Source organism: Pseudorca crassidens, chromosome 21 (assembly GCF_039906515.1).
Source record: "Pseudorca crassidens isolate mPseCra1 chromosome 21, mPseCra1.hap1, whole genome shotgun sequence".
In the NCBI taxonomy this organism is placed as follows: domain Eukaryota; kingdom Metazoa; phylum Chordata; class Mammalia; order Artiodactyla; family Delphinidae; genus Pseudorca; species Pseudorca crassidens.
This window is the reverse complement of record NC_090316.1, coordinates 27,502,726-27,524,041: the sequence shown is the minus strand read 5'-3', so window position 1 is coordinate 27,524,041 and position 21,316 is coordinate 27,502,726. Positions and strand designations below refer to the sequence as shown.

At 53.9% G+C, this 21,316-nt stretch overlaps 1 protein-coding gene across 7 annotated transcripts in view; it reads right to left on the bottom strand.

The window, feature by feature from the left end:
• Positions 1-21,316, bottom strand: part of ARHGEF10 (Rho guanine nucleotide exchange factor 10) — an 88,805-nt gene that overhangs the window by 21,555 nt on the left and 45,934 nt on the right. For all 7 annotated transcript variants that reach the window (XM_067721588.1, XM_067721590.1, XM_067721595.1 and 4 more), the window contains 10 exons: positions 21,111-21,227; positions 19,284-19,376; positions 16,307-16,477; positions 14,676-14,821; positions 13,619-13,800; positions 4,860-4,975; positions 4,348-4,475; positions 4,074-4,174; positions 2,598-2,719; positions 1,756-1,842 (listed from right to left, as the gene is read on the bottom strand). In XM_067721588.1, coding sequence (XP_067577689.1) covers positions 1,756-1,842; positions 2,598-2,719; positions 4,074-4,174; positions 4,348-4,475; positions 4,860-4,975; positions 13,619-13,800; positions 14,676-14,821; positions 16,307-16,477; positions 19,284-19,376; positions 21,111-21,227 — 1,263 coding nt within the window. The remainder of the gene's footprint in view (positions 1-1,755; positions 1,843-2,597; positions 2,720-4,073; positions 4,175-4,347; positions 4,476-4,859; positions 4,976-13,618; positions 13,801-14,675; positions 14,822-16,306; positions 16,478-19,283; positions 19,377-21,110; positions 21,228-21,316) is intronic.

Genomic DNA, 21,316 nt, shown 5'->3' with positions numbered 1-21,316 from the left:
CACCCCACAGCCACGGCAAGATCCGGCTCCCACGTGGGAACCAGCTGGCCGATGAGGACCAAATAACCTTTAAACAGTCTGCTCACAGAGCCCCGCTCCCTCTGCAACATGTTTAATTAGGTCATCTTTTTCTTTTAATTTTAATAACAAGAACACAGCTTTGTTTTTATAAAAGTCACATTTATATCCTTTAAAAACCACACACCTAGCACCACAGGATGGTAAAGGCCTATCCGTGCACAGTTCAAAGTCTGAAAAAGCAGGCTGGTGTCAATTTTACAAGAGGCCTTGCCTGAAGAAACAAGGGCTTAAAAAGAGACAAAAAGGGGTGAGACTGGATCTCAAAGGGGGTCCCCGGCATTTAACACATCAGGGAGTGTTGCTGTTTTTCTAGAACTTGTACTACTGCTGCCATGATATTTATGAGCCCCCTGTTTGCTGGATCACTTAGGAACACTCGGCAAGGTTTGTTTCCCAACTTAAACCTAAATTTGATCGTCTTTTCAGTGGGAAGGAGCCGGATCCTGTTACCAGGGAAGAGCACGCCTGGCTCTACACGAGAACGCTCGCCTGGTTCCGGGCAGTGTGCGTTCTTCACAAATGCCTCTTCTTTTCCATCAACATTGAGGATGTCGTGACCCTCTCCTTATTCTAACGGATTTTCCCCTTCTGATCAATAAGCTTCCTGCCTTTCCCGGGACAATGTCGAACTGCCAGGCCCGCTCGGGCCTACAGGAAGCGGGGGTCTGACCAGGTTCGGTCCTGAAATGGAAAAAACCTCCTCTAAAATTCAAAAGCCCTGAGGGAATTCAGCCCATCCCTTCGTTCTGGGCTGAGTGCAGAGAGCTATCAGCTCATCAGGCTGTTTTCTTTCCAAAACTCAACCAGGGACTCCAAGCAGGCCAGCGCTCTGGCTGTGAGACGGGGCGGGGTGTGTGGGGAGTTACGCGGGGTCAGGACACCCGGGAGAGAGCCAGGTGGGGCTGCAAAAGGACAGAGGGCCCATCGTGGAGGAGGTCTGGCGGCTCCCCACAAGGGGGGCACCAGGAGACCTGAAAACGCACCACAGAGCAATTCCTCTGGTTTGCACGAGCCAGCAACGTCTACTGCAAACGCAGGACCGTTCAAAGGCAGCGCTTCATTTGGAAGAAACTAATTTTAACTGCTAAGTTCCCAGCGTGAACAGCCAGCATTGTCTTGGAAGAGAAAAAACTCCATGCCATTTAACCGCCCAAACTGAAAAAATATTCCAATGCTTCTAGTAGTTAATGGACTTTGGATTGAATTTAATCTGGTTAAGTTTTACAGGAAAAAGAAAAGAGAGAAATGTTTTAATGCCTTAGAACTCGACACCTTTTCCAAAAGTGATCAGCCCCCTTTCCTGTTTGTGTCCCCCATGTTTATAGACACAATTTGGGACACACCAGCCACAACGAGCTATCGGACCACTCAAATCTGCCATTTCTCATCTCATTAGCTGTGGACATGGATTCTTCGTGAACTTGCATTAAAAACAAACAAAAAGGGGCTTCCCTGGTGGCGCAGTGGTTGGGAGTCCGCCTGCCGATGCAGGGGACATGGGTTCGTGCCCCGGTCTGGGAAGATCCCACATGCCGCGGAGCGGCTGGGCCTGTGAGCCATGGCCGCTGAGCCTGCGCCTCCAGAGCCTGTGCTCCGCAACGGGAGAGGCCACAGCAGTGAGAGGCCCGCCTACCGCAAAAACAAACAAACAAAAAACAAACAAAAGCATCTTACCCACAGGAAACCATGAGCCGTGGAAAACGAGTCTGGCTGATTCTCATTATTTAGGTAAGGCTCAGGATTATAAACGGCACATTCGATCTAAAGGGGAGAAAAAAATCAAAGGCCCGAATTTCAAATGGGACTCAGAGGAGGCCAGAGGGCACGTCTCACAGGGATGACAGCGTTCTGACATAAACCACGGCAACTCCAAAGGCTAAGAGAGGGAAAGATCGATGTATGAGTCTCAGAAATTTGCTTTTTAGAAGCAACACCTAAGTGTGCCCCGGGCAGCTGCAGCTCTGGGTTGAGGCCACACCGACAGGGCCCTCGCCTCTCCTGGGGAGCAGGTTCTGCCAGCGGGAATGGTCCCCATCAGCTGAGGGAGCTCCAGGGAAGCCCGGGTTCCAGGACTGAGTGTCGGCCAGAGACCAAAGTGAGAAAGGAAAATGCGTTAAATGCGTTTCTTCGAGAAAGACACACCCACGCGTCTCTGCAGTCTGTGTGGACACCGGCCGCAGTGCTTGGGTCCACTGCACAGCGACACCGACAAAACGCCACCCGCAGACGGGGTCTGCTTCAGCCAAGAGCGGCACCATGCCTCGGGCCACCGGAAGGTCTCCAATTATGACCACGTGGAAGCCGGGCCGCCCAGCGACGGGCACGGAGCTGCCGGACCTGAGCCGCGGGGCCTGAGCGCGGGGCCTCGGAGGAAGGCCCAGCACCGGCTCCGCATAAGCAGCCTCTGGCTTCAGACCACCACCCTCCTAAATGACTTCTACACAAACGGGCCCCGGAGGGGCCACGCCCAAGGCTGCCCCGGCGCCCCTTCCTGGTAACTGCCCGCCGCCCGTCACCTTGAACTCCTGCTGCTTGGCCACCGTCACGGGCATGTGTCCCACGAGGAGGGGGTGCCTCTCCTTCTTGATCTGATTCCCGTCGTCCTCCACGTAGAACCAGCCCAGGTGGTTCTCTTCCTCTGTGCCCGCACCGGGGGAAGGGAACAGAGGTGGGCAACGAGCACAGCCCCGGGGGCTGGGGGAGAGTCTGGCCCCTACTTTGGGTAAGACTGGAGAACTGAGGGTTTTCCTTCTGGAAAACAGCACAGCCTCTTCTCACGGGGGAGGCTGCAGACTTGCGGCTTTATGAGGTAAGCGCTCTGCCCTGAGTCTAACGGACGCCCACCGCCCCGTTCCCACCTTGTGGACCAGCCATCGGCTGGGGGCGGGGGCACTGCAAACCATCAAAGCGCAAACCACCTGGGTCTGGTCTGTTTTCCTCTGTCCCTTTTTCAAACTAGCTGAGATGTTTAGATTCAAACACCACGGACAGAGTGAGAAGTTTTCTAACATGGCACAAAACCATGGGACAAGAAAGTACGACGAAATCAAGAAATGTTTTACTACAAAGCAAGTCATCCATCTCAGCTTTGAAAACGTGACGCATCTGAAGATAAACGGGAGCTTATCCTCAGAGCCTATCCGTGTCCTTGTTCACGGGGTCACCCCGAAGCTGGCCTGATAAACCACTGAGTCATTCGGGGAGGGAGGGAGCCCTGTTCCGAGGATCACATCCCGGATGGCCTTCCTGCCACCAGCCTCGGATCACAAGGCCTATTTCTCTTCCGTATTTTATTTTCGGTTAACATTTCGGATTGTTTTGCACCTGAATGAGAGTTTTACACACACATGGACGCAGGACATCCCCGTGTCCTGAGTAACAGACCTGTGTGTGTGTAAATAACATCCAGGTATCTTATCCCACCCACCCATCTATCTAAATGTTTGCTACACAGATCAAAAGAAGGCAAGGCTAAAGGGACGTAGGGACAAGAAAATAACCAGAGTCACTCCCATCTCTGATAGAACCACAGGACTTATTTTTCGTGCTTAGAGGGTCTTCAGGGACAATTCGGTCCACTCCTGTGTTTTATTTCACAGGTGAGGGGTGAGGAAACAGGCTGAGACGAGCCATCACCTTCTCATCCTGTGGGCCAGACCCGGGACTGGGTCCTGCCTCACAGGCCACAGACTCAGAGGACTTTCACTTGTGTTGAACCACCTCAACTCATATTAATGTTTTGTTATAATAAACGTGAGGGTTTTTCCCCCTACAACCCTTAACTTATAACACAAACGTCTTAAAAAGCGCTGCACTAGGGTTGCTTTTTCCCGCGTGGAAACATTCTTTCAGGTGAATGGATGAACCTGTTGTAAAGTTTACTTCTCAGCCGTGGCCTCGTCCTCTCGGGCGTGCATTTCATCACAGAGGAGGAACGGGCATTGTGCCTGGGTCGAACATGCCTCATTTAGCTGAGATCAACCGGCTCTTACCGAGGGCGAGCTTGGCCATCTGCAGGTTGTTGATCCAGGACTCCTTGATGGCGGCGGTGAAGGTATTGAACACGGCAGTGAAGAAAGTCGGCCGGCCGCACCTGCCGGGGAGAAGAAAAGACACTGCACTCCACGCAGTGGGCTCCGTCCTGTGAAACCCAATCACGGGGCCTGCCCCTCCGATACAATCTCCAAACCGCGAAGACATGCACGTCATGACAAAGGGCCCCGTTCTCGCTGCTGGCCCGGAGGCTCCCTTCCGACGTTTACTGACTTGTCCTGTTTCCCCGGGAGCTGTAACTGGATCCGACAGCAGTCGGCCGCTCTGATCTCCTCTTCCTTCTTCAGAATAAGCCTCTGTAACCCCGAGGTCCAGTCGTGGGCTACCGACTGGTTCAAATTCTAGGAAGGAGACACACAAGCACACGTAAAGGTGTTAATAAGACGGGACCATCCCGAGGGAGAGAAAAAAAGGGATGCTGAGACATGAAAAACCCAGGGAGACCAGTAACACTCATCGGATCAGGAAGAAAGCACCTTTGGGAGGCGGGTCACGTGGTGCTGGGACATTCCTAAGAGAACTGACGCGCAAGTCAGCCTCCAGATGAACAAAAGTTACACCAAAAGCGCTTCACCTTCTCCGAAATAGGAGAAAATACACAATCAGATGGATTCTTAAAGTAACATCAGTTCTTGCTTTTGACAGAACCGGGAGGGTGGGGTCACGTGCTAACAATGACTTAGAAATTAAAAGAGAATTTGAAGCCAAGTGGCTTCGACCGTCACCTGATAGTTTCCTTTGAGGTTTCCAACCAGTTGAGTGATTTGACCGATGACATTTAAGTCATGCAGCAAGTTTTGTAAATCTTGATACAGCTGCCCCGGCCCCATGTAAACTCTGTCTGCAAAACAAGACAACAAAAAGAGCACAAATTTCAGGTGTGTTCACGCCGGGGCTTGAGGAAGGAGACACAAGAAGGGAGTCTCGTTCATCCAGATTTTTCTAAAAGTGAACGTTTTCAAGTAAGTAGATGCTTTTCCCTTTCCGACCTTTCATTTTGACGTAATTTTAGACTTTACAGAAAAGCTGCAACAGCACAGAGTTCCCTGCACCAGGTCTTGGATGTTAACCTTGTAGAACCACAGAAGCATCGTCCAAAGCAGGAATTCCCATTGCTGCAGCAACTCCAGCCAGCGCGGGCTCTACTCAGACCTCACTGGCTTCCCCGCGGAGGCCAGCTTCCCAGGGACGCGAAGGCGGGTCCCACGACGCATGAAGCTGTCACACCTCCATAAGTCTCCTCCAGTCTGCTAGGTCAGTGCCTCAGGCCATCTCTCTCTCACGACCTTGACATTTTTGAAAGACGCTGGTGAATTAGTCCATCGGATGTATCACAATTTGTATTTTTAAAGCACCGTTGATGTAATCACTATTAGTAAAAGATCCCTGGTCTCTAGAAATGACCTTTAATCGCAACCAAAGTTTCAACAACCGCGCTCTTCCCAACGCCAACCTGAGCGCCCCAGTGAGCCTTCTCTAAACGCTTTTCTAAAAGGATGGAGAGGAGGCCTGCAACGAGCTGGGTGGGTGCACAGGCTCCCAGCGCCCGCGAGAACAGCACCCACCGCTGACTTGGGCTGATCGCTTAGCCAAATGATCTAAGTCTGGGAACACATTAAGCAAACGGTTAGCACACAAAGAGTTCTGAAGCTACTGGAGGGTTTCGGGAGCGAAGTGGGTGGATGGTGAGGATGGTGACTTTCTACGCACCTCAGTGTAACTCTTGCCTGACCGGTGGAATCATCTGGAAGCCCTGTGTGAGCAGCCATCCCAGGGGGGACAGTGCAGAGCTTTGGAGCTGATTTAGAACTCTGCCTTCTGTGTCTGTAACCAAGACGATCATAAATGAATAGGTACCTGTAAAGCCTCTTTATTCTTTATCAGAGAGTAGGTAAAGTGCAAGGTTCAGACAGAGACGGCAGAACAAGAAAGAAAAGGAAGGAAGGAAGGAAAGGGCAGATTCCTCTGTGCACCTTCTGAACGCACAGGGACGCCCTGGAGGTGGGCGGATGGTCCTCGGTGTGAAAACAAGAAGGGCTTGGGCAGCCCCAGGGCAGCCGCACTCGGACTCCTGGGTCACCAGGAGCCTCCTGCCAACCCGACACACTGGACTGAGGCTGTCCACCACCCGGCAGCTGGGACCCGACAGGCCCAGCCTGTCCAAGCAGAGGGAGGGCGGGGTGGGAGCCAGGGAGGATGAGGCCCAGCGTCCAGGGTGGTCTAGAGTCACGTGTTGGAGCAGAGAGGTTGGCGGGCGCCAGGGACAGGCTCTGGAGACGGGGAAGGACAGGAAACGGGAGGTCACAGGACTGGGCCTGGTTCCTCCTTAAAGCTGCGTTCACGAGGCCCCACCAGCCCCATCCTATCTCATCAAGGATAAAACCAACGCTGCCTGAGTCACCCCATCCCCAGAGGGAGAAGTGGACTTTTCCTGGCGGGTTAGAGAATCTTCCTTATTGGGCAGAAAGAGTTTCTCTGCCTTTACCCAACGCGAAAACATCTCGAAGTTCACACGTGTGGTGAGCGTCAGAGATGCTTTATGGAAGAGCACGCTAGGGACACAAACACACAAACAGCGAGTAAGACGCTAATGAACCCAGAGGACGCGCACGAAACACCACAGCATCCACTCAAGTCACACAAGACAGAACAAAGAGCCGTCGTTCTTTTCCCAAACGTTACTTTCAGTTTAGGAAAGAATCTCTTTTTCTGGCTACATTCATATAAACAACAGATCTGCAAATCAAGATTTTTGTTGGGTGGATTTCCTACCATCTGGTCACAATGCCCAGCACCCTGGGTTTCTGGGAGCAGACGGCTTCTCACTGCGCCCGTCTCCATGGAAACCCCTGCAATTTGGCTTGAAAATTCAGGGTTTGAAAGCTAAGTGGAGTCCATGTGGCCAAGGAAACAGCAACACTGCCCAGAGACTCCCCGTGGTGCGGACTCAGGCCCCGGCGGGTGTGGACCGGCTGCAGCTCTGAGGCCGAGGCCCCTGCGTCACACCAGCCACCGAGGTGGTGGGAGAGTCCGGGCCCAGGGGTCTCCAGGCAGGAGGCGTGGCAAGGAGGAGTAAACGGGGTACGGAGACACTGCAGACGGAATCCAACCCAGAGACAGTGGGTGGTTCTGGGGTGGCGAGAGGGATGCAGGGCGGGGGCTGAGTAAACACCCCACTGAACGAGAGAGGCAGACCTGCCCCACCCAGCAGTCAGCAGGCCTCGGGACAAGCTCTCCTTTCCAGAACTTTCCTTTCATTCAGAAAAGTTTGATATCTTACAAATCAAGGACTTTTTTTTTTACCGAGGAAGAACGGACTGTTAAAAATTACACATCTTCGGGGCACAGTCTGGCGACCGGATACGCACACTTCTGTGGGAGCCTCTCTCCCACCCTCCCGCCTGGACTGCGCGGTGGCCTCTGCCCGGCAGACCAGCCGCCGCCGAGCACCCTGTCCCTCTCGGACAGCTGCTTCTGCATGGGGAACACACTTCTCTGCTTCCTCTGATGGCGAGGCTGGTGCCTACAAAGGAGCCCGGGTCTAACAGGGAACTTTCCCTCCTTTTCCTTCCAGAATGGAGTCGACCCAAAGTCGCATCTGCAGCCGAAAGAAAGCTTGACGCCCTGCAGAGCGAGCATCAGCTCCGGCCCTGGACCCTGGGTCCAGGGCCCCTCCGTCTGCCTCAGAGCTGGCCTCACGTGCAAGATTACAGCCAACCTCATGCAGGTTTCACTTCTGTTTGTATCATGAAGAGCACCTCCTCCCTGCCCCTGAGCACCTGCTTCTTGTTTATTCTTCACACTTTGTCTTCAGCTGGGCTCACTTCTCCGGTCTTCGGTTTTATCTGCCCTTCTCCCACCCCGGCCTCTGCACTTGACTGTGGAGACCCTCCCTGTGTCCCCAGAGGGGCTCCGTCCCCCGCACCCCCTGCCCAGATGCTGCTCCCTGGAGTGTAAGGATGCTCAGGGCTCTTCCGGCTTTTTTTCTTTTTTTTAAGATTTTTTTTTTTTGGATGTGGACCACTTTTAAAGTCTTTATTGAATTTGTTACAATGTTGCTTCTGTTTTATGTTTTGGTTTTTTGGCCGAGGACGCATGTGGGATCTTAGCTCCCGGACTTGGGATCGAACCCGCTCCCCTGGCATTGGAAGGTGAAGTCTCAACCACTGGACCGCCAGGAAAGTCCCTCTTCCAGCTTACTTTTTTTTTTTTTTTTTTTTGCGGTACGCGGGCCTCTCACTGTTGTGGCCTCTCCCGTTGCGGAGCACAGGCTCCAGACGCGCAGGCTCAGCGGCCATGGCTCACGCGCCCAGCTGCTCCGCGGCATGTGGGATCCTCCCGGACCGGGGCACGAACCCGTGTCCCCTGCATCAGCAGGTGGACTCAACCACTGCACCACCAGGGAAGCCTCCAGCTTACTTTCAATCATGGCAGTAGCCCCCTCCCTCGTTCCTGAGCTGCTGTACCCACTGCCCCGGCTTCCCCCTTCACAGCCAGATAGCAGGGATCTGGGCACCTGTGTTAGATTTCAGCCTACAGGGGACACGCCGTAAATGCTTCAGGATGGGAAGTGACACTGTCAGGCTGGCCTTCCATTCTCTCTGCAAAGTTCCTGATGGCAAACAAGGGCCCCATTTCCAAACAGGGGCGGCGCCTGGCTCCCTGGAACTGCCATCTGTTCCCCCGCAGGCTGCCGGCAGGGGCGGGGGGCACAGGGCAGACCACCGCCGACACGCACGTCAGCGCCATGTCCACCACGGCTCTCCCTGGCCTGCGTCCCTGCCCCACGACAGGAAAGCTCCACAGCTGGACGCTGGTCCAGCCGCTCAGCGCCCCAGAGCCCAGGCCGGTCCTGTGCCCCTACAGAGTGTCTCACTGTGCGACAAAGAGGCCCAGCTACGCGTCTGGCTTTTGCTGCCCATTTTAAGGATTAAGTAACGAAGTGGAGAGCAATGGGTGCGATTTTTACAAGACGGCATGTATCAGTATTTGCACATGAAAAAGTGCTTCCCTTTAAACCAGATCTAGCTGCTTCTCACCTGTTGAAATGCCTCAGGAACCTCTCCTTGGGAAGCGTTTGCTGCTGGGTGGTGAAGGTTTCCCTTCTTGTGTACGTGACTCTCTGAGGGTCCGGCAGCTCATCCCCCCAAGGCCCCTGCGGAGCCGGCACTGTGGCCACGGCCCCTCACACCCTCCACGGCGCCCACCTGGTACAATTCCTTGCAAACTGGGGGCGCTTTAGGGCCCACTTGTGGGAACTAAATGAAGAAAACACTCTACAGCGTCACCTTATTTCTAGCAAAAGGGAAATTTATTTTCTCATAAACCCACCTCCTGAGAAAGCGTGGAGCAGGGTGAAAATAAGATGCTATTAGCACAGAATTTTGCAAAGTCAGTTCCGGGGGTTGGAAGCTTAAACCAACCCAGGGAGCCCAGCTTGCAGGGCCCTGCACTAGAGGGAAACGTTTAAGGCCATCACGTGTCACAACTCAAGGACACGGAGGGTGCAAAGCAAAGGCACGCAGCAGGGGTCACGCTGTCTCCACCGCTGAGTAACAGACCCAATCTTGCAGCACTGAGCTTCAGAACAGAGTCGTTCAAACAGCAGAACAGTCACATGAATATCAACGGGGAACAGGACTTCTAACTTAGCTGACAGGGCTTGAGTCCCGTCTTCCAGCACATTCAGAATTAGCAAACTTTAGTTTGTTAAAAACCATTTTTTTAAATCTAGAAGGCATTTTGAAAACCATCTACTCCACACTCCCCTTTCACAGCTCAGAGCTAAAAATTAAACCCACTTTAAGGATGAGGAAACTACAGAGGCACGCGCTAAACCAGGATCCCAGGCAAACATCTGCGCCCACGGCGCTGACTGCGTCTCTGCCAGCATCGCCCCGATCTCCAGACTCGGTACCCAGAGCATCCTGTCCCCCGCCCGCCCCCCGCACTGTCTGTCCACTTGGCACCTCGACTGGTAACACCCTGCACTCAACACTGGTGAACTGTGTTCACCTGTATCATTTTTTTCTGGGTTCTGCATATAAGTGATATCATATGATATCTGTCTTTCTCTGACTTACTTCACTCAGTATGACAAATCTCTAGGTCAACCAGAGGGAAAGAATCGGGGGGAAGGATAGTTAGGGAGTCTGGGATTGACATGTGCACACTGCTATATTTAAAATAGATAACCAACAGGAACCTACTGTGTAGCACAGGGAACTATACTCAATATTTTGTAATAACCTATAAGGTTAAATCTTACAGGGAAAAGAACTTGAAAAAGAATACATACATGTATATGTATAACTGTATCACTTTGCTGTACACCTGAAACTAACACAACATTAGATTGTTAATCAACTATACTCCAAAATAAAATAAAAAGTTAAGAAGTAACATGTATCTAAGACTATTAAAAGAGTTTTGGACAACGTGAACACCAGCATGGGCAGCGGCTCTGCAAAGCGCCCTTCCCAGGACAGCTGGACCGAGAACATGTCCTCCCCGGGAGTCTCCCCACCTGGATACCTGCACCAAGACACCAGCCAGTCAAACTCCCACTGTCACAACCTGCTGATGACACACACCTGTTAAGGGACGAATGGGCCCCTTAATTCTTTCTCCTCAAGACGCCAGCATTGCCTAAACATTAACAATCCCCTTCACTCTGCCCTCCTTTATTCCAAGAGACAGATACTCTACTGCGTTATCAGCAACTGTTTTGTTTTCCTTCTCTGACCTTAGCCTTTGTTCTCCTGGCGTCCGACCACACATGTAATGGAAACCATAAGAGTAAGAGGATCCTTGGATGGAGATGGATCCAGGGTCCCCGATTCTACAGCAACTTCTCAGGTCTTGAGGTCTATCTGCGGACCACTCAGTGGTCTCGGTCCTGCCTTTAAGGACTTAGCAGTACCACCAGTTGTAAAGCCAGAGTAAGCAGCTAGATAACCTGGAAGCAAAGTTCTCCTTAAACTCAGAATGAAGAAAAAGATGTACTCTACAGAGTGACATTTTCTTTTGACAGACAATGAGGATTACGTATCTGCATTTGCCACAGCTGACAGGAGCTCGAGATAACATCTAGGGCCATAGCTGACAGGAGCGCGAGATAACATCTAGGACCATAGTTGACAGGAGCTCGAGATAACATCTAGGGCCATAGCTGACAGGAGCTTGAGATGATAACATCTAGGGCCATAGCTGACAGGAGCTCAAGATAACATCTAGGGCCATAGCTGACAGGAGCTCGAGATAACATCTAAGGCCACAGCTGACAGGAGCTCGAGACAGATAACATCTAGGGCCATAGCTGACAGGAGCTCGAGATAACATCTAGGGCCATAGCTGACAGGAGCTCGAGATAACATCCAGGGCCATAGCTGACAGGAGCTCGAGATAACATCTAAGGCCACAGCTGACAGGAGCTCGAGACAGATAACATCTAGGGCCATAGCTGACAGGAGCTCGAGATAACATCTAGGGCCATAGCTGACAGGAGCTCGAGATAACATCCAGGGCCATAGCTGACAGGAGCTCGAGATAACATCTAGGGCCATAGCTGACAGGAGCTCGAGATGATAAGATGTAGGGCCATAGCTGACAGGAGCTCGAGATAACATCTAAGGCCACAGCTGACAGGAGCTCGAGATAGATAACATCTAGGGCCATAGCTGACAGGAGCTCAAGATGATAACATCTAGGGCCATAGCTGACAGGAGCTCGAGATAACGTCTAGGGCTCAAATGCAGCAGGAAACAGTCCAGGTTCTTCCTCGCGTGTAATGTTTTACAAATTAAGTCATCCTGCTTTCTGCTTTTCAATACTGCTGACTTGAATCTTATTCTAAGTTGGCTCAGAACGAACCATAAATTAGAAGTTGAACGTGAGAACGCAGTGTTCCCTGTAACACAGCATCTACTTCATGGAGCGAAGGCATCCTTGGAGATCTGAACACAATGAGGCAATCTTGATCACAAATCCACCTTGGGATTGCTTCCACTGTAATACACACAAAGGCATTATTTTTGTTCACAAAACCAAGACATAAATAGGATTTGCTATACTTCCGAGTAATTTAAACGGATTTTTAAGAACATTTAACACACAAAATCTTCACGTTGCTCTTACTAAGTAAAATTTTAATCAATCAAGTCAACTGGGAGACCGCTTCTCCCTCCTGCCCTTTCCCACTCTGTCCCCCTCCCAAAACCACTCCTCAGCTGGTCCCTCCTTACAAAAGTCTGTGATACAGTTTGGTATTTCGATTGTTAGTTGAGACGGTATGCATGTTATTTAAACAGGAGCATGATTTTTTCGTCAGCAATTCAGGAGTTTAGGAGCACATGCTCAAGGAACTAGCATCCCAAGCAGACCACCAAACCGCAAGACTGTTAACATCAGGCAAAGAAGAAGAACAAACAATGAAAGAGACACCCCATCAGATGGGACCCAACAGTCACCGCGACCTGTTCCTGTAAACCCAAATGAACGTGCGTGTTCGCTCAGAAAAGCTGCATCTTTCAAAAGCAGCCTCCTTCTGACCGTGTCAGAAACAACACAGTCTAAAAGGTCGTGGAACACAGGCTCCGGACGCGCAGGCTCAGCGGCCATGGCTCACGGGCCCAGCCGCTCCACGGCATGTGGGATCTTCCCGGACCGGGGCACGAACCCGCGTCCCCTGCATCGGCAGGCGGACTCCCAACCACTGCGCCACCAGGGAAGCCCTGACACACTTATTTTTAGTATTATAAATTTAAACATAAAGGCTCATTTTATATATAAAACAATTTATGGAAAGTTCCCATTCACTGTACTCTAAGTGCTCCACAATTCAGGGGCCAAGGCCAGTGAGTGAGTAAATTTAGCCAGGCTTTACTTGGATAAAAACAAAGCAAAACAAAAAGAAAACAGAAGAAGAAAGTAATGATTATGACACCAGGTTCAAAATCTAGAATCTTCAGACCGTTTAGTAACAATAACTGTATTATAAGACTGTTGGGCAAGCGCCGGGACCCTCTTCCCCCGATTCTCTGTGAAAGGCACAGGCGGGCACCACCTCCGTGGAGACCGAAGGGGAAGGGGTGGCAGAGCTGAGACCACCACCCAGGCCCACGCTCTCTCGGACCTTCTCTGCATCCACTCAATGCACCCTCCGGAGAGAGCAGGGCCCCCGCCGCAGCTGCTGGCGGGAAGCGCAGGACAGGACGCGAACCAGGAAGATGGAATGCATCCCAAGGGCAGGGCCCCCGCCCCCGGACCCTGACGGGGACAGGCTCAGAGAGGAGCCTCCCGGCTGGCACGTGTGTCCACGTGCGCCAGCCAATGTTAATAAGCACAGGCTCTAGGACCGTGTCACCCGACAGATTTACCATCTTAACCAGGTCTCCTGACACGGTGAGGGGCTGAGGACCGAGCAGGTTACATCAGAGCCAGGGCGGCCCCAGACCTGCAAGCGCGTCCCAGACGCATCACTCACTTGGCTTGGCGCCGGCCACCACTGCCAGGCTCTCGGGCGCGGGCACCACGGGACCCCTGCCATTCTCCCCCGCGCCCTCGCCGCCGCCGTATTCTATCACTTCCACGTGCCCGAGAGGGACGCTCCACTTCAACAAATACCTCTGGCCGGTCGATGTCAGGGCACCGCTGTCATGGGAGGTGCTGCAAGGGGCAGAAACCCTCGTGTCAGGCACAGCCAAGGAGTCAGTCACGGGACGCCTCATCCCTTGGAGACTCAAGAGAGACGCCTCTGAACTGCGGGCTTGGGTGCTTCTGGCATTCCCACCAGGACTGACCACGTGGTTCCACAGTGGGTTTTCAGAGAGTATAAATATACCCAATTTTTTTTCTTTCTTTTTTTTTTTTTTTTTTTTTTGTGGTACGCGGGTCTCTCACTGTTGTGGCCTCTCCCGTTGCGGAGCACAGGCTCCGGACACGCAGACCCAGCGGCCATGGCTCACGGGCCCAGCCGCTCCGCGGCATGTGGGATCTTCCCGGACCGGGGCATGAACCCGTGTCCCCTGCATCGGCAGGCAGACTCTCAACCACTGCGCCACCAGGGAAGCCCAATATACCCAAATTTTATAAGAAAAACCATCAAAAGCATATTTATAGAGAAGCAACTAATGAGAAAGGATTTGAACGATGATACGGACAGGAACCATAGCTGATTCAGGATGGCTAGAAACGGAGTTCGGTTCAGTTTCCAGCTCTGACATCTGCCTGATGTTTACAGAGAAAACCCACCCACGCGCCCCTCAGCTCCACCAGCAGTGAGTCGGGGACCCTCCCTGGACCCATGCAAGTCACAGGATGAGAGGCTGAGCTCTGCATACACATCTGTCCAGAGTGAAGGGGAAGCGAAGGCATCCGCTCACCGAGACACAGACCGCCTGTGACCACAGAGCTCCCCGCGGGGCCGTGCATCTTACTGGACGCTGACCTACTGGGCGCTGACCTACTGGGTGCTGACCTGCCGGGCGCTGACCTACTGGGTGCTGACCTGCCGGGCGCTGACCTGCCGGGCGCTGACCTACCGGGCGCTGACCGTGGCGCACATGAGCACGTCATTCAGCATGAAGAGCCGGCGCTCCTTGGTTTTCACGATCTCCCCCCGGTCGTTGTAGACGGTTTCTACCACGTCGTCGGAGCGGACGAGGTAGCGACTCCCGCTGCTGAGAAGCTGGACGTTCAAAGACCACCGAGAAAAAGAAGAACAATGAGAATGAAGCCTGGCAAAATACACGAGCAGACAACGTCAAGGTTTTATAGATTCTTTCTTCTCTACAGATAATCCTTATATTCCCAACCACGCTTCGTGCACGTACGGTATAGAGTTCAAAAAGTGGCTTTTTTTTTAAGGAATCTACACAGTGGCAGGGATCTAACTTCCTGACGTGAGCAGTTTCTCTGGCTATGAGATGCTCACGCAGCCACGGGGGCTCCGCTGGTTTTCACCCGTCACTCAATGCGCTCTCTCCCTCTCAGGGACTCCTCGGAATACACGCTCCGATCCTTACAGGCGGTCGCCCCAACCTTTCTGTTACTCAGGACGCCGTATCAACCGGGGATGTCTGGGATTTTACTTTTCCCGAGGACAGCAAACGGAAGAAAACCTCCTGACTGCTCATGGTTTGCCACGTTTTACTTCTCTGGGCCAAACAAAGGACTCTTGGTTCTCTGGAAAGAGGCTTCATATTTACTAGTAAAGTGACATAGGTCATACAGAACTCATTTTGGCCGTTCAGCCCAGAAGGAAATCCGGAGTCCTCGGCCCAGACGTCCACACGGGCCGGCCGACCTCACGGGGATGAGGCTGCACCCTCACCAGCGCAACGGTAAGCAATGCGTCACCTCTGAGGGCCCTCGGACTGTCGGGGGTTCCCAGACATTCGGGTAGCATGGGAAGCAGGATTTTAAACAACATGGGCCACCTCGAGAATATCAGCGAAGGGAATTTTCTGCCTGTAAAAATTCCTGTACAAATCCTTTGGAGAATCAGGGAAAACCAAAGCTTAAAACATATGACAATAAAGTTCTTGTAGTTACATCACTGGATGTCAGTATCCAGTAGGAAAGTACCCCTGCTGACAAAACAGAATTATTTAACACGGCTCATATCCATTAACCTCTTCCTGTGGACTAGAGCTTCAGATAAAAACGGCAAAGCCTACGTGAAACTGGATTATGGTGGCAGGAAGATGGCTTTGTAAATATGAAGCTGAGGTACAGCTGTGCTGAGGAACTGCTTTCATGCTGTGTTCTGCGTCCCTTCTTCATGATAAATACAGCCCAGTCCACGCACCGTGGATACAAGTAAGAATGCACGTGAGTATCTGTGCTTCAAGTAGGACCGGGATGAAACGCTGCATCGTGAGAGTAAAATCCGGCTAAAAGAGTGGCTCTTAACCTTTTTGGGGTCCTGGGTCCATGTGAGGACCTAGTCAATCTGCGAGCCCCTTTCCTGAGAAAACGCACAGACTACGAAGGCTCTGTGCACGCCGTGCAGCGTTCGTGACCCCGAGGCTCGCCACGGACCCTCAGTCAAGAACTCTGGGCCAAGGGACTGGCCGAGAGGTTCCAGGAGGTTAGTGATAAGTGGCTCAGAGGGCGAAGGCTCGTTAGCACGAAGCAGGGCAGCCTCAGCACAGAGAGGAAAACTCCCCACCTTGTTCAGGTACCGCTCGTTTATGGCTTTTGCGATCTGTTTGATTTCGCAGCGTTGATCAGCGTCCCTCTTCCTCTCGTTTAATTTCTCCGCCAGCGTCTCGAGCTCCGTCAGCGCCATCTGGAGGGGCAGCCGGTCGGGGTGTCCTCGGGGCGTGTTCTTCAGCATGTCCTTGAGGAGGAACAAGGCAGAGGGGAGGCGGACGTGTGATGCGGGGGTGGGAGCAGCGGGCGGTCACCGCGCACCCCCGCCGACAGCATCCCGCGACTCTGGCAGCCGGAGGCTGGCCCTGGCATCCGCTGCTTCTGGGGAATAAAGTAAGCCCTGGGAAAGGGTAACAAACTCAGTGAGTCACAATCTGGCTGAACGTTCAAAGCTCCTTTTGCAAAAACAAAACTGCCTTATTAAATGGGGATGGGAATGGAAACAAGACACCATTTTCCAGGAAGGGATCCATCCCTACTGCGAGCTCGCCAGGACCTCAGAAATCTCTGCTCTCTGGTAACGGTCAGGCTGCTGTTCTCAGCGTGAGCCAGACCAGTGGACCCACAGACGGCCGGAGTCCCCTTCCCGCTGGTGGGTCTGCGTCCTGAGCGCCCAGCTCTGAGCCGTTGGTTCCGGCGGAGCGCGGCGGCCCTGCAGGAGCACAGCACAGGCACCAACGGCACCGCGAGCGTGGTGAGAGCCAACTCCAGGCTCTGAGTCAACTTTCGAGGGGGACGTCTACGCGCCGGGTGCAGTCACCTTGCCGGCTTCGCAGAGGAGGGCGAGCCAGACCGAGGCCTCCCTGCCCGGGCCACCCAGCCCGCCCGCCCCCGGGAGCTTCAGCAGCCCTGTCTTTTTAAGCTTCCTGTTCTCTTCGGTCTGGAAAGAACTCGCCTAACGATCGCATGTTCCCCGTCTGAATGAACAACACACACTGCTCCACGCGATGGTTTCCCTGTGAGCCACGTCAAACCCTACAAGCAGAATGAATCATCTTCGCAGGAGCTCTGGTACCAGCAGCGCAGCTGGGTCGCGCCCGCCCGGATCCCAGCACCATCTGCAGAACCAGCGCCGCACGTGGACGGACAGCTGAGCGGAGGAACGGGGGGTGCGCGGCGGCTGCCAGGCTGTTACTTATTGGGGTACAATACGGGGGAGAACACGGGAGTCGGGATAAAGACAGAGCCTCCTGGGGGACCACGTGGTGGAAACCGGCAGCCCAGAAAAGCCACGGCCACAGCCTGATCCCGAGCTCTGGGGGACGGCTATAGGGTCATCGCAACTACAGGTAACAGGCCCCGAGAGCCAAGGAGGGTCAGGTGTGGTGAGACGAGGAGAGGCAGGGGAGCGGCCGGGGGTCAGAGGCACAGGCCCCTCCACGCCATCCCCCTTCGCCGCCCCCTCGGCGCACGCAGGCGCAGCAGGGCTCGGAGCTCGGCGGGAGGGAAGCACCTGCCCATCTCCCACCCCGTTCCTCTCCAGGACCAACTCCCAGGAGCATCTTACCCGCAGAGCAGGGTCCCTGCACACGGACCTGTAGGTATCTCTGAAGTACGGAAATACAGAAGTACAGACACCGCCCCTCTGACGCCGACTGCGTTCTCCTGGGAACCGGCCCTGCTCTGTCTGAGCCCCCTGCCCCTGAGAACTGCCTGTGCTCAGACCACAGGAAGGACTGAACACCTGCCCACGGGAACCGCATTCACACAAACCTGGGACCAGCCGTCTGGGTGCTGTGCCGCCATCAGGCCGGGGTGAAGGCTGTTTCCTGCCCTGGAGGGTCGGGGGCGTGGGAGGGGACGAGCCGTACAGGAAGCTCTAAGGGACCCGGGAAGGGCCAGGCCCAGGGGCCGCGGCTGTCCACGAGGACGTGTGCTTAAACCAAAACCCTGGAGTCTATCGTAACTGGATTCGGACTTTAAGAATTTTCATCTGTTTCTGCTCAGCAAACTGAAACATTTAGAGGGAAGTAAAAATAAAAATAAAAGGAAAGAGCAAACTTCTTACAAGAACCAATTTTTAAAATTTGGAACCGTGTGACGGGCGGGCCCAGCGAGGCCTCAAGGCCTTTGACGCACCCTCCCTGTCCCTGGGTATGGTTTCACGGTTCATCTTTCATCACTTTTAATGACTAGGGGAGCCAACAAGTCGCCTGATTTAACTCTAGAAACGAGCTGAGTGTTCACTGAGAAACCGGAAGAGGCGGAGGCCACTGCAGACCCTCCTCAGAAATAACCGATTCAAACGCCCTGACGCTCATCTAAGGAGGGTGAGCCCTGAGCCCGCAAGGCGCGCGGTCCCAGGTCTTGGGGGCCTGACAGCACGTCACACGGCAGGGCAAGGCCTTATGTCTGCACTCAAAGCCAGCTCTACTCTTTAGATCAACGCACGTACCTAACTGAGAATTCTTAGTCTAAAAAAACGTACGGTCGGAGTATCTGGGAAATCTCTCTGCGCAGCTCCCGCTCTCCAAGCAGCGGGTCGGCTCTGCGGCTGACCGGCAGCTTTCTGGGCCTGCCCCTCCCCACTGGGCACACACCTGACCCCAGAGCAGGACCCTGGACATCTTGTGTCTACCTGCCTGGTGACCAGCCCGCCTCCCCCAGGGCACGAGCGCGTGTGGTTAATGAAAACTCACTCGGCTTTGCCCCCGTTCAGGTCCCTGGCCCGGGGCCCCTACAGCCCTCGGAATTTCCTGAGGGATGGGGGGAGGGGCATGTGGTGTTCACAACAAGTCCCTCTCACCCCCCCAGAGTCTATGCTGACGAGGGGGGGTCCCGACGGGCCCAGGAGAGGAGCTCAGCACGGGTGGGGGCCAGAGGGACCGGCAGCTGCAGGCTGGGGTCTCGCCGCCCCTGGCCCTGCCCTGATGTAAGCGACCTGGGAGCGGGGGCAGCTGAGAGCCTGCCGTCTCCACGAGGAGACGCTTGGACACGGAGGGACGGACGACGGCACGACGGGACCACTGGCCGGATCGCGCAGGAGGCCTCACCTGGAGCAGGAGGATGAACTGCGGGAACCTCTGGATGGGCTTCATCATCAGGCTGTGCAGCGTGACGCGGTCGGGGCTGGCCTCCTGGCACTGCTGCGGGCGACAAAGGGCCGGCACTCGCGGCTCCCGCCTGGACGCCGCCCCGGGGGGAGCTCGCCCCTGCTCCCCTCTACGGAGAGGCTGCCTCCAAACCTGCTCCAAACACCTTCTACACCTCACACACCGCCAGTGCACGCTGACGTCATTCAGGCTGCGGCGAGCCCGGGCTGGTTTCTGAACTGAAAGCTTCAATGTTTTTATTTGATGTTTTAAGAGCCATTTATGAGCTGATTTCAATACTCTAAGAGTCAAACTAGTTTCTAAGATTCTACAATCACAACAAAGTGCAGCTCCAAAAAAGAAAGAAGAAGAAAGAAGAAGAAAGTGACAGAATCCCAAGTTGGAGTAGCACGGGCCCCTAAAGGCACCCGCCCTGCACCTGGGGCACAGTCCCTGCGGCTGCCGCGGCGTGTCCTGCATTGGGACAAACCTCCCCACTTCAGCCCTCGCTCTGCCGTGGAGATTCGGGGTGTGGCTGGGGCGTGTCCGTGTCCTGGCAAGTCTCCCCAAGGGAGGCCGGGGGGGGGGAGGGAGTCCAGGGCCAGGTGCCCCCTTCCCTCCGCAGGGGAGGCTTCTCTGGCAGGAGGGGACACCCCAGGCTGACCATTTACAAACTGGGGAGGAGTCCCCAGCTCTCTCCAGCTGAGGGGCCACGCGGTGCGGAGCCCAGAGCCCGGCTTGACCTCGTGGACACCAGGCGCCTGGGGTAGGACAGGGGACTGGATGGCCTGCCTTCCTAGGCCGCCGGGGGCTGGCGGCCTGACGGTGGGGCTGCGATGGCCTCCTGTCAGCTACTGTCGGCACCAGCAGGACCACAACAAACTCCTCAGAAAAAGTATACTTTAGGTCGTCCCGTGTTTCCTTTCTCCTGCTGTGACAGGGGAAGGCCAGAGCGCCGACCGCAGCTTTCCAGAGTGGGGTCGATCTAAGGACGGGCCACCTCCACCCGGGTCCTGCCTCAGTGGGAACCACCATATCACATGAGAGGGAGGGGGTATAGCTCAGCCTAAATAAGTCTTCACCCTGGGCGAGGACACCCCCCAGGGTTCACTGTGCAGGTGGCAGAACCTTCCAAGAACACAGTTCACGTAACAGGAACAGGCTTTGGTCCCAGGTCATAATGCAAACTGGAGCCTCAGGCAGATGAGACTCCGGCCCCGGCCCGGCCCCGGGACTCAGTATCTGAAGGGGAACTTTATCCTGGTTCCACGGGCAGAGAGCCCTCTGGGCATGTTTACGTCCCAGCCTCGCTGATTCAATGTCACCCATTGACACCCGATGTCAGAGGAGGAGCGGACCATGCAGCCCCCCTACCCACCGCGGGGGCTCATCTTTAGGGGGTCTGCTCACTGCCTGACCCAAAGAAGCCACGGAGCCCCCGACCGACTCCAAAGCCCCCTTCTGTTACTCCTAACGCTGTGCTGAGCAACAGCTGGCCGCTTGGTTTGGGGTCTGATCTCCACTTCCTGACCCCTCCCATCTATCCACATATGTCTAAGGATGTGCAAATGAAGGTTATTTTCAAAGAGCTATGCTGTCACTAGAAACTTCATCATCCTTTCCAGCCCTGATCCAACACCTAGGGTCCTGCTGGTGCTAAAATCTTCACAATAAATAACATGATACATTTAGAGGGAAGGTTTGGTGAAATTTCACTACAAAGTATCTTGACATCAAAGCTGTTATCAGAGGGTGATAAAACACACAAAAAAATGTTTAAGTGCCTACCTTTAAAAATTCAAGAAAAGCAGGTTTTGTAGCACACGTTTTCTTAAGGATTGCCACAGCTGTGCTAAAATTATTCACATATTCACTGTAAGCATCCAGCACCATGGACTTAGAAAACTGCAATACAAGAGGAAATTGAGAAATGTCAGTAATGCAGAATCCAACTGCTTCCTCTCCAAGCTCACAATAAAAGGCCGGAACCCGTG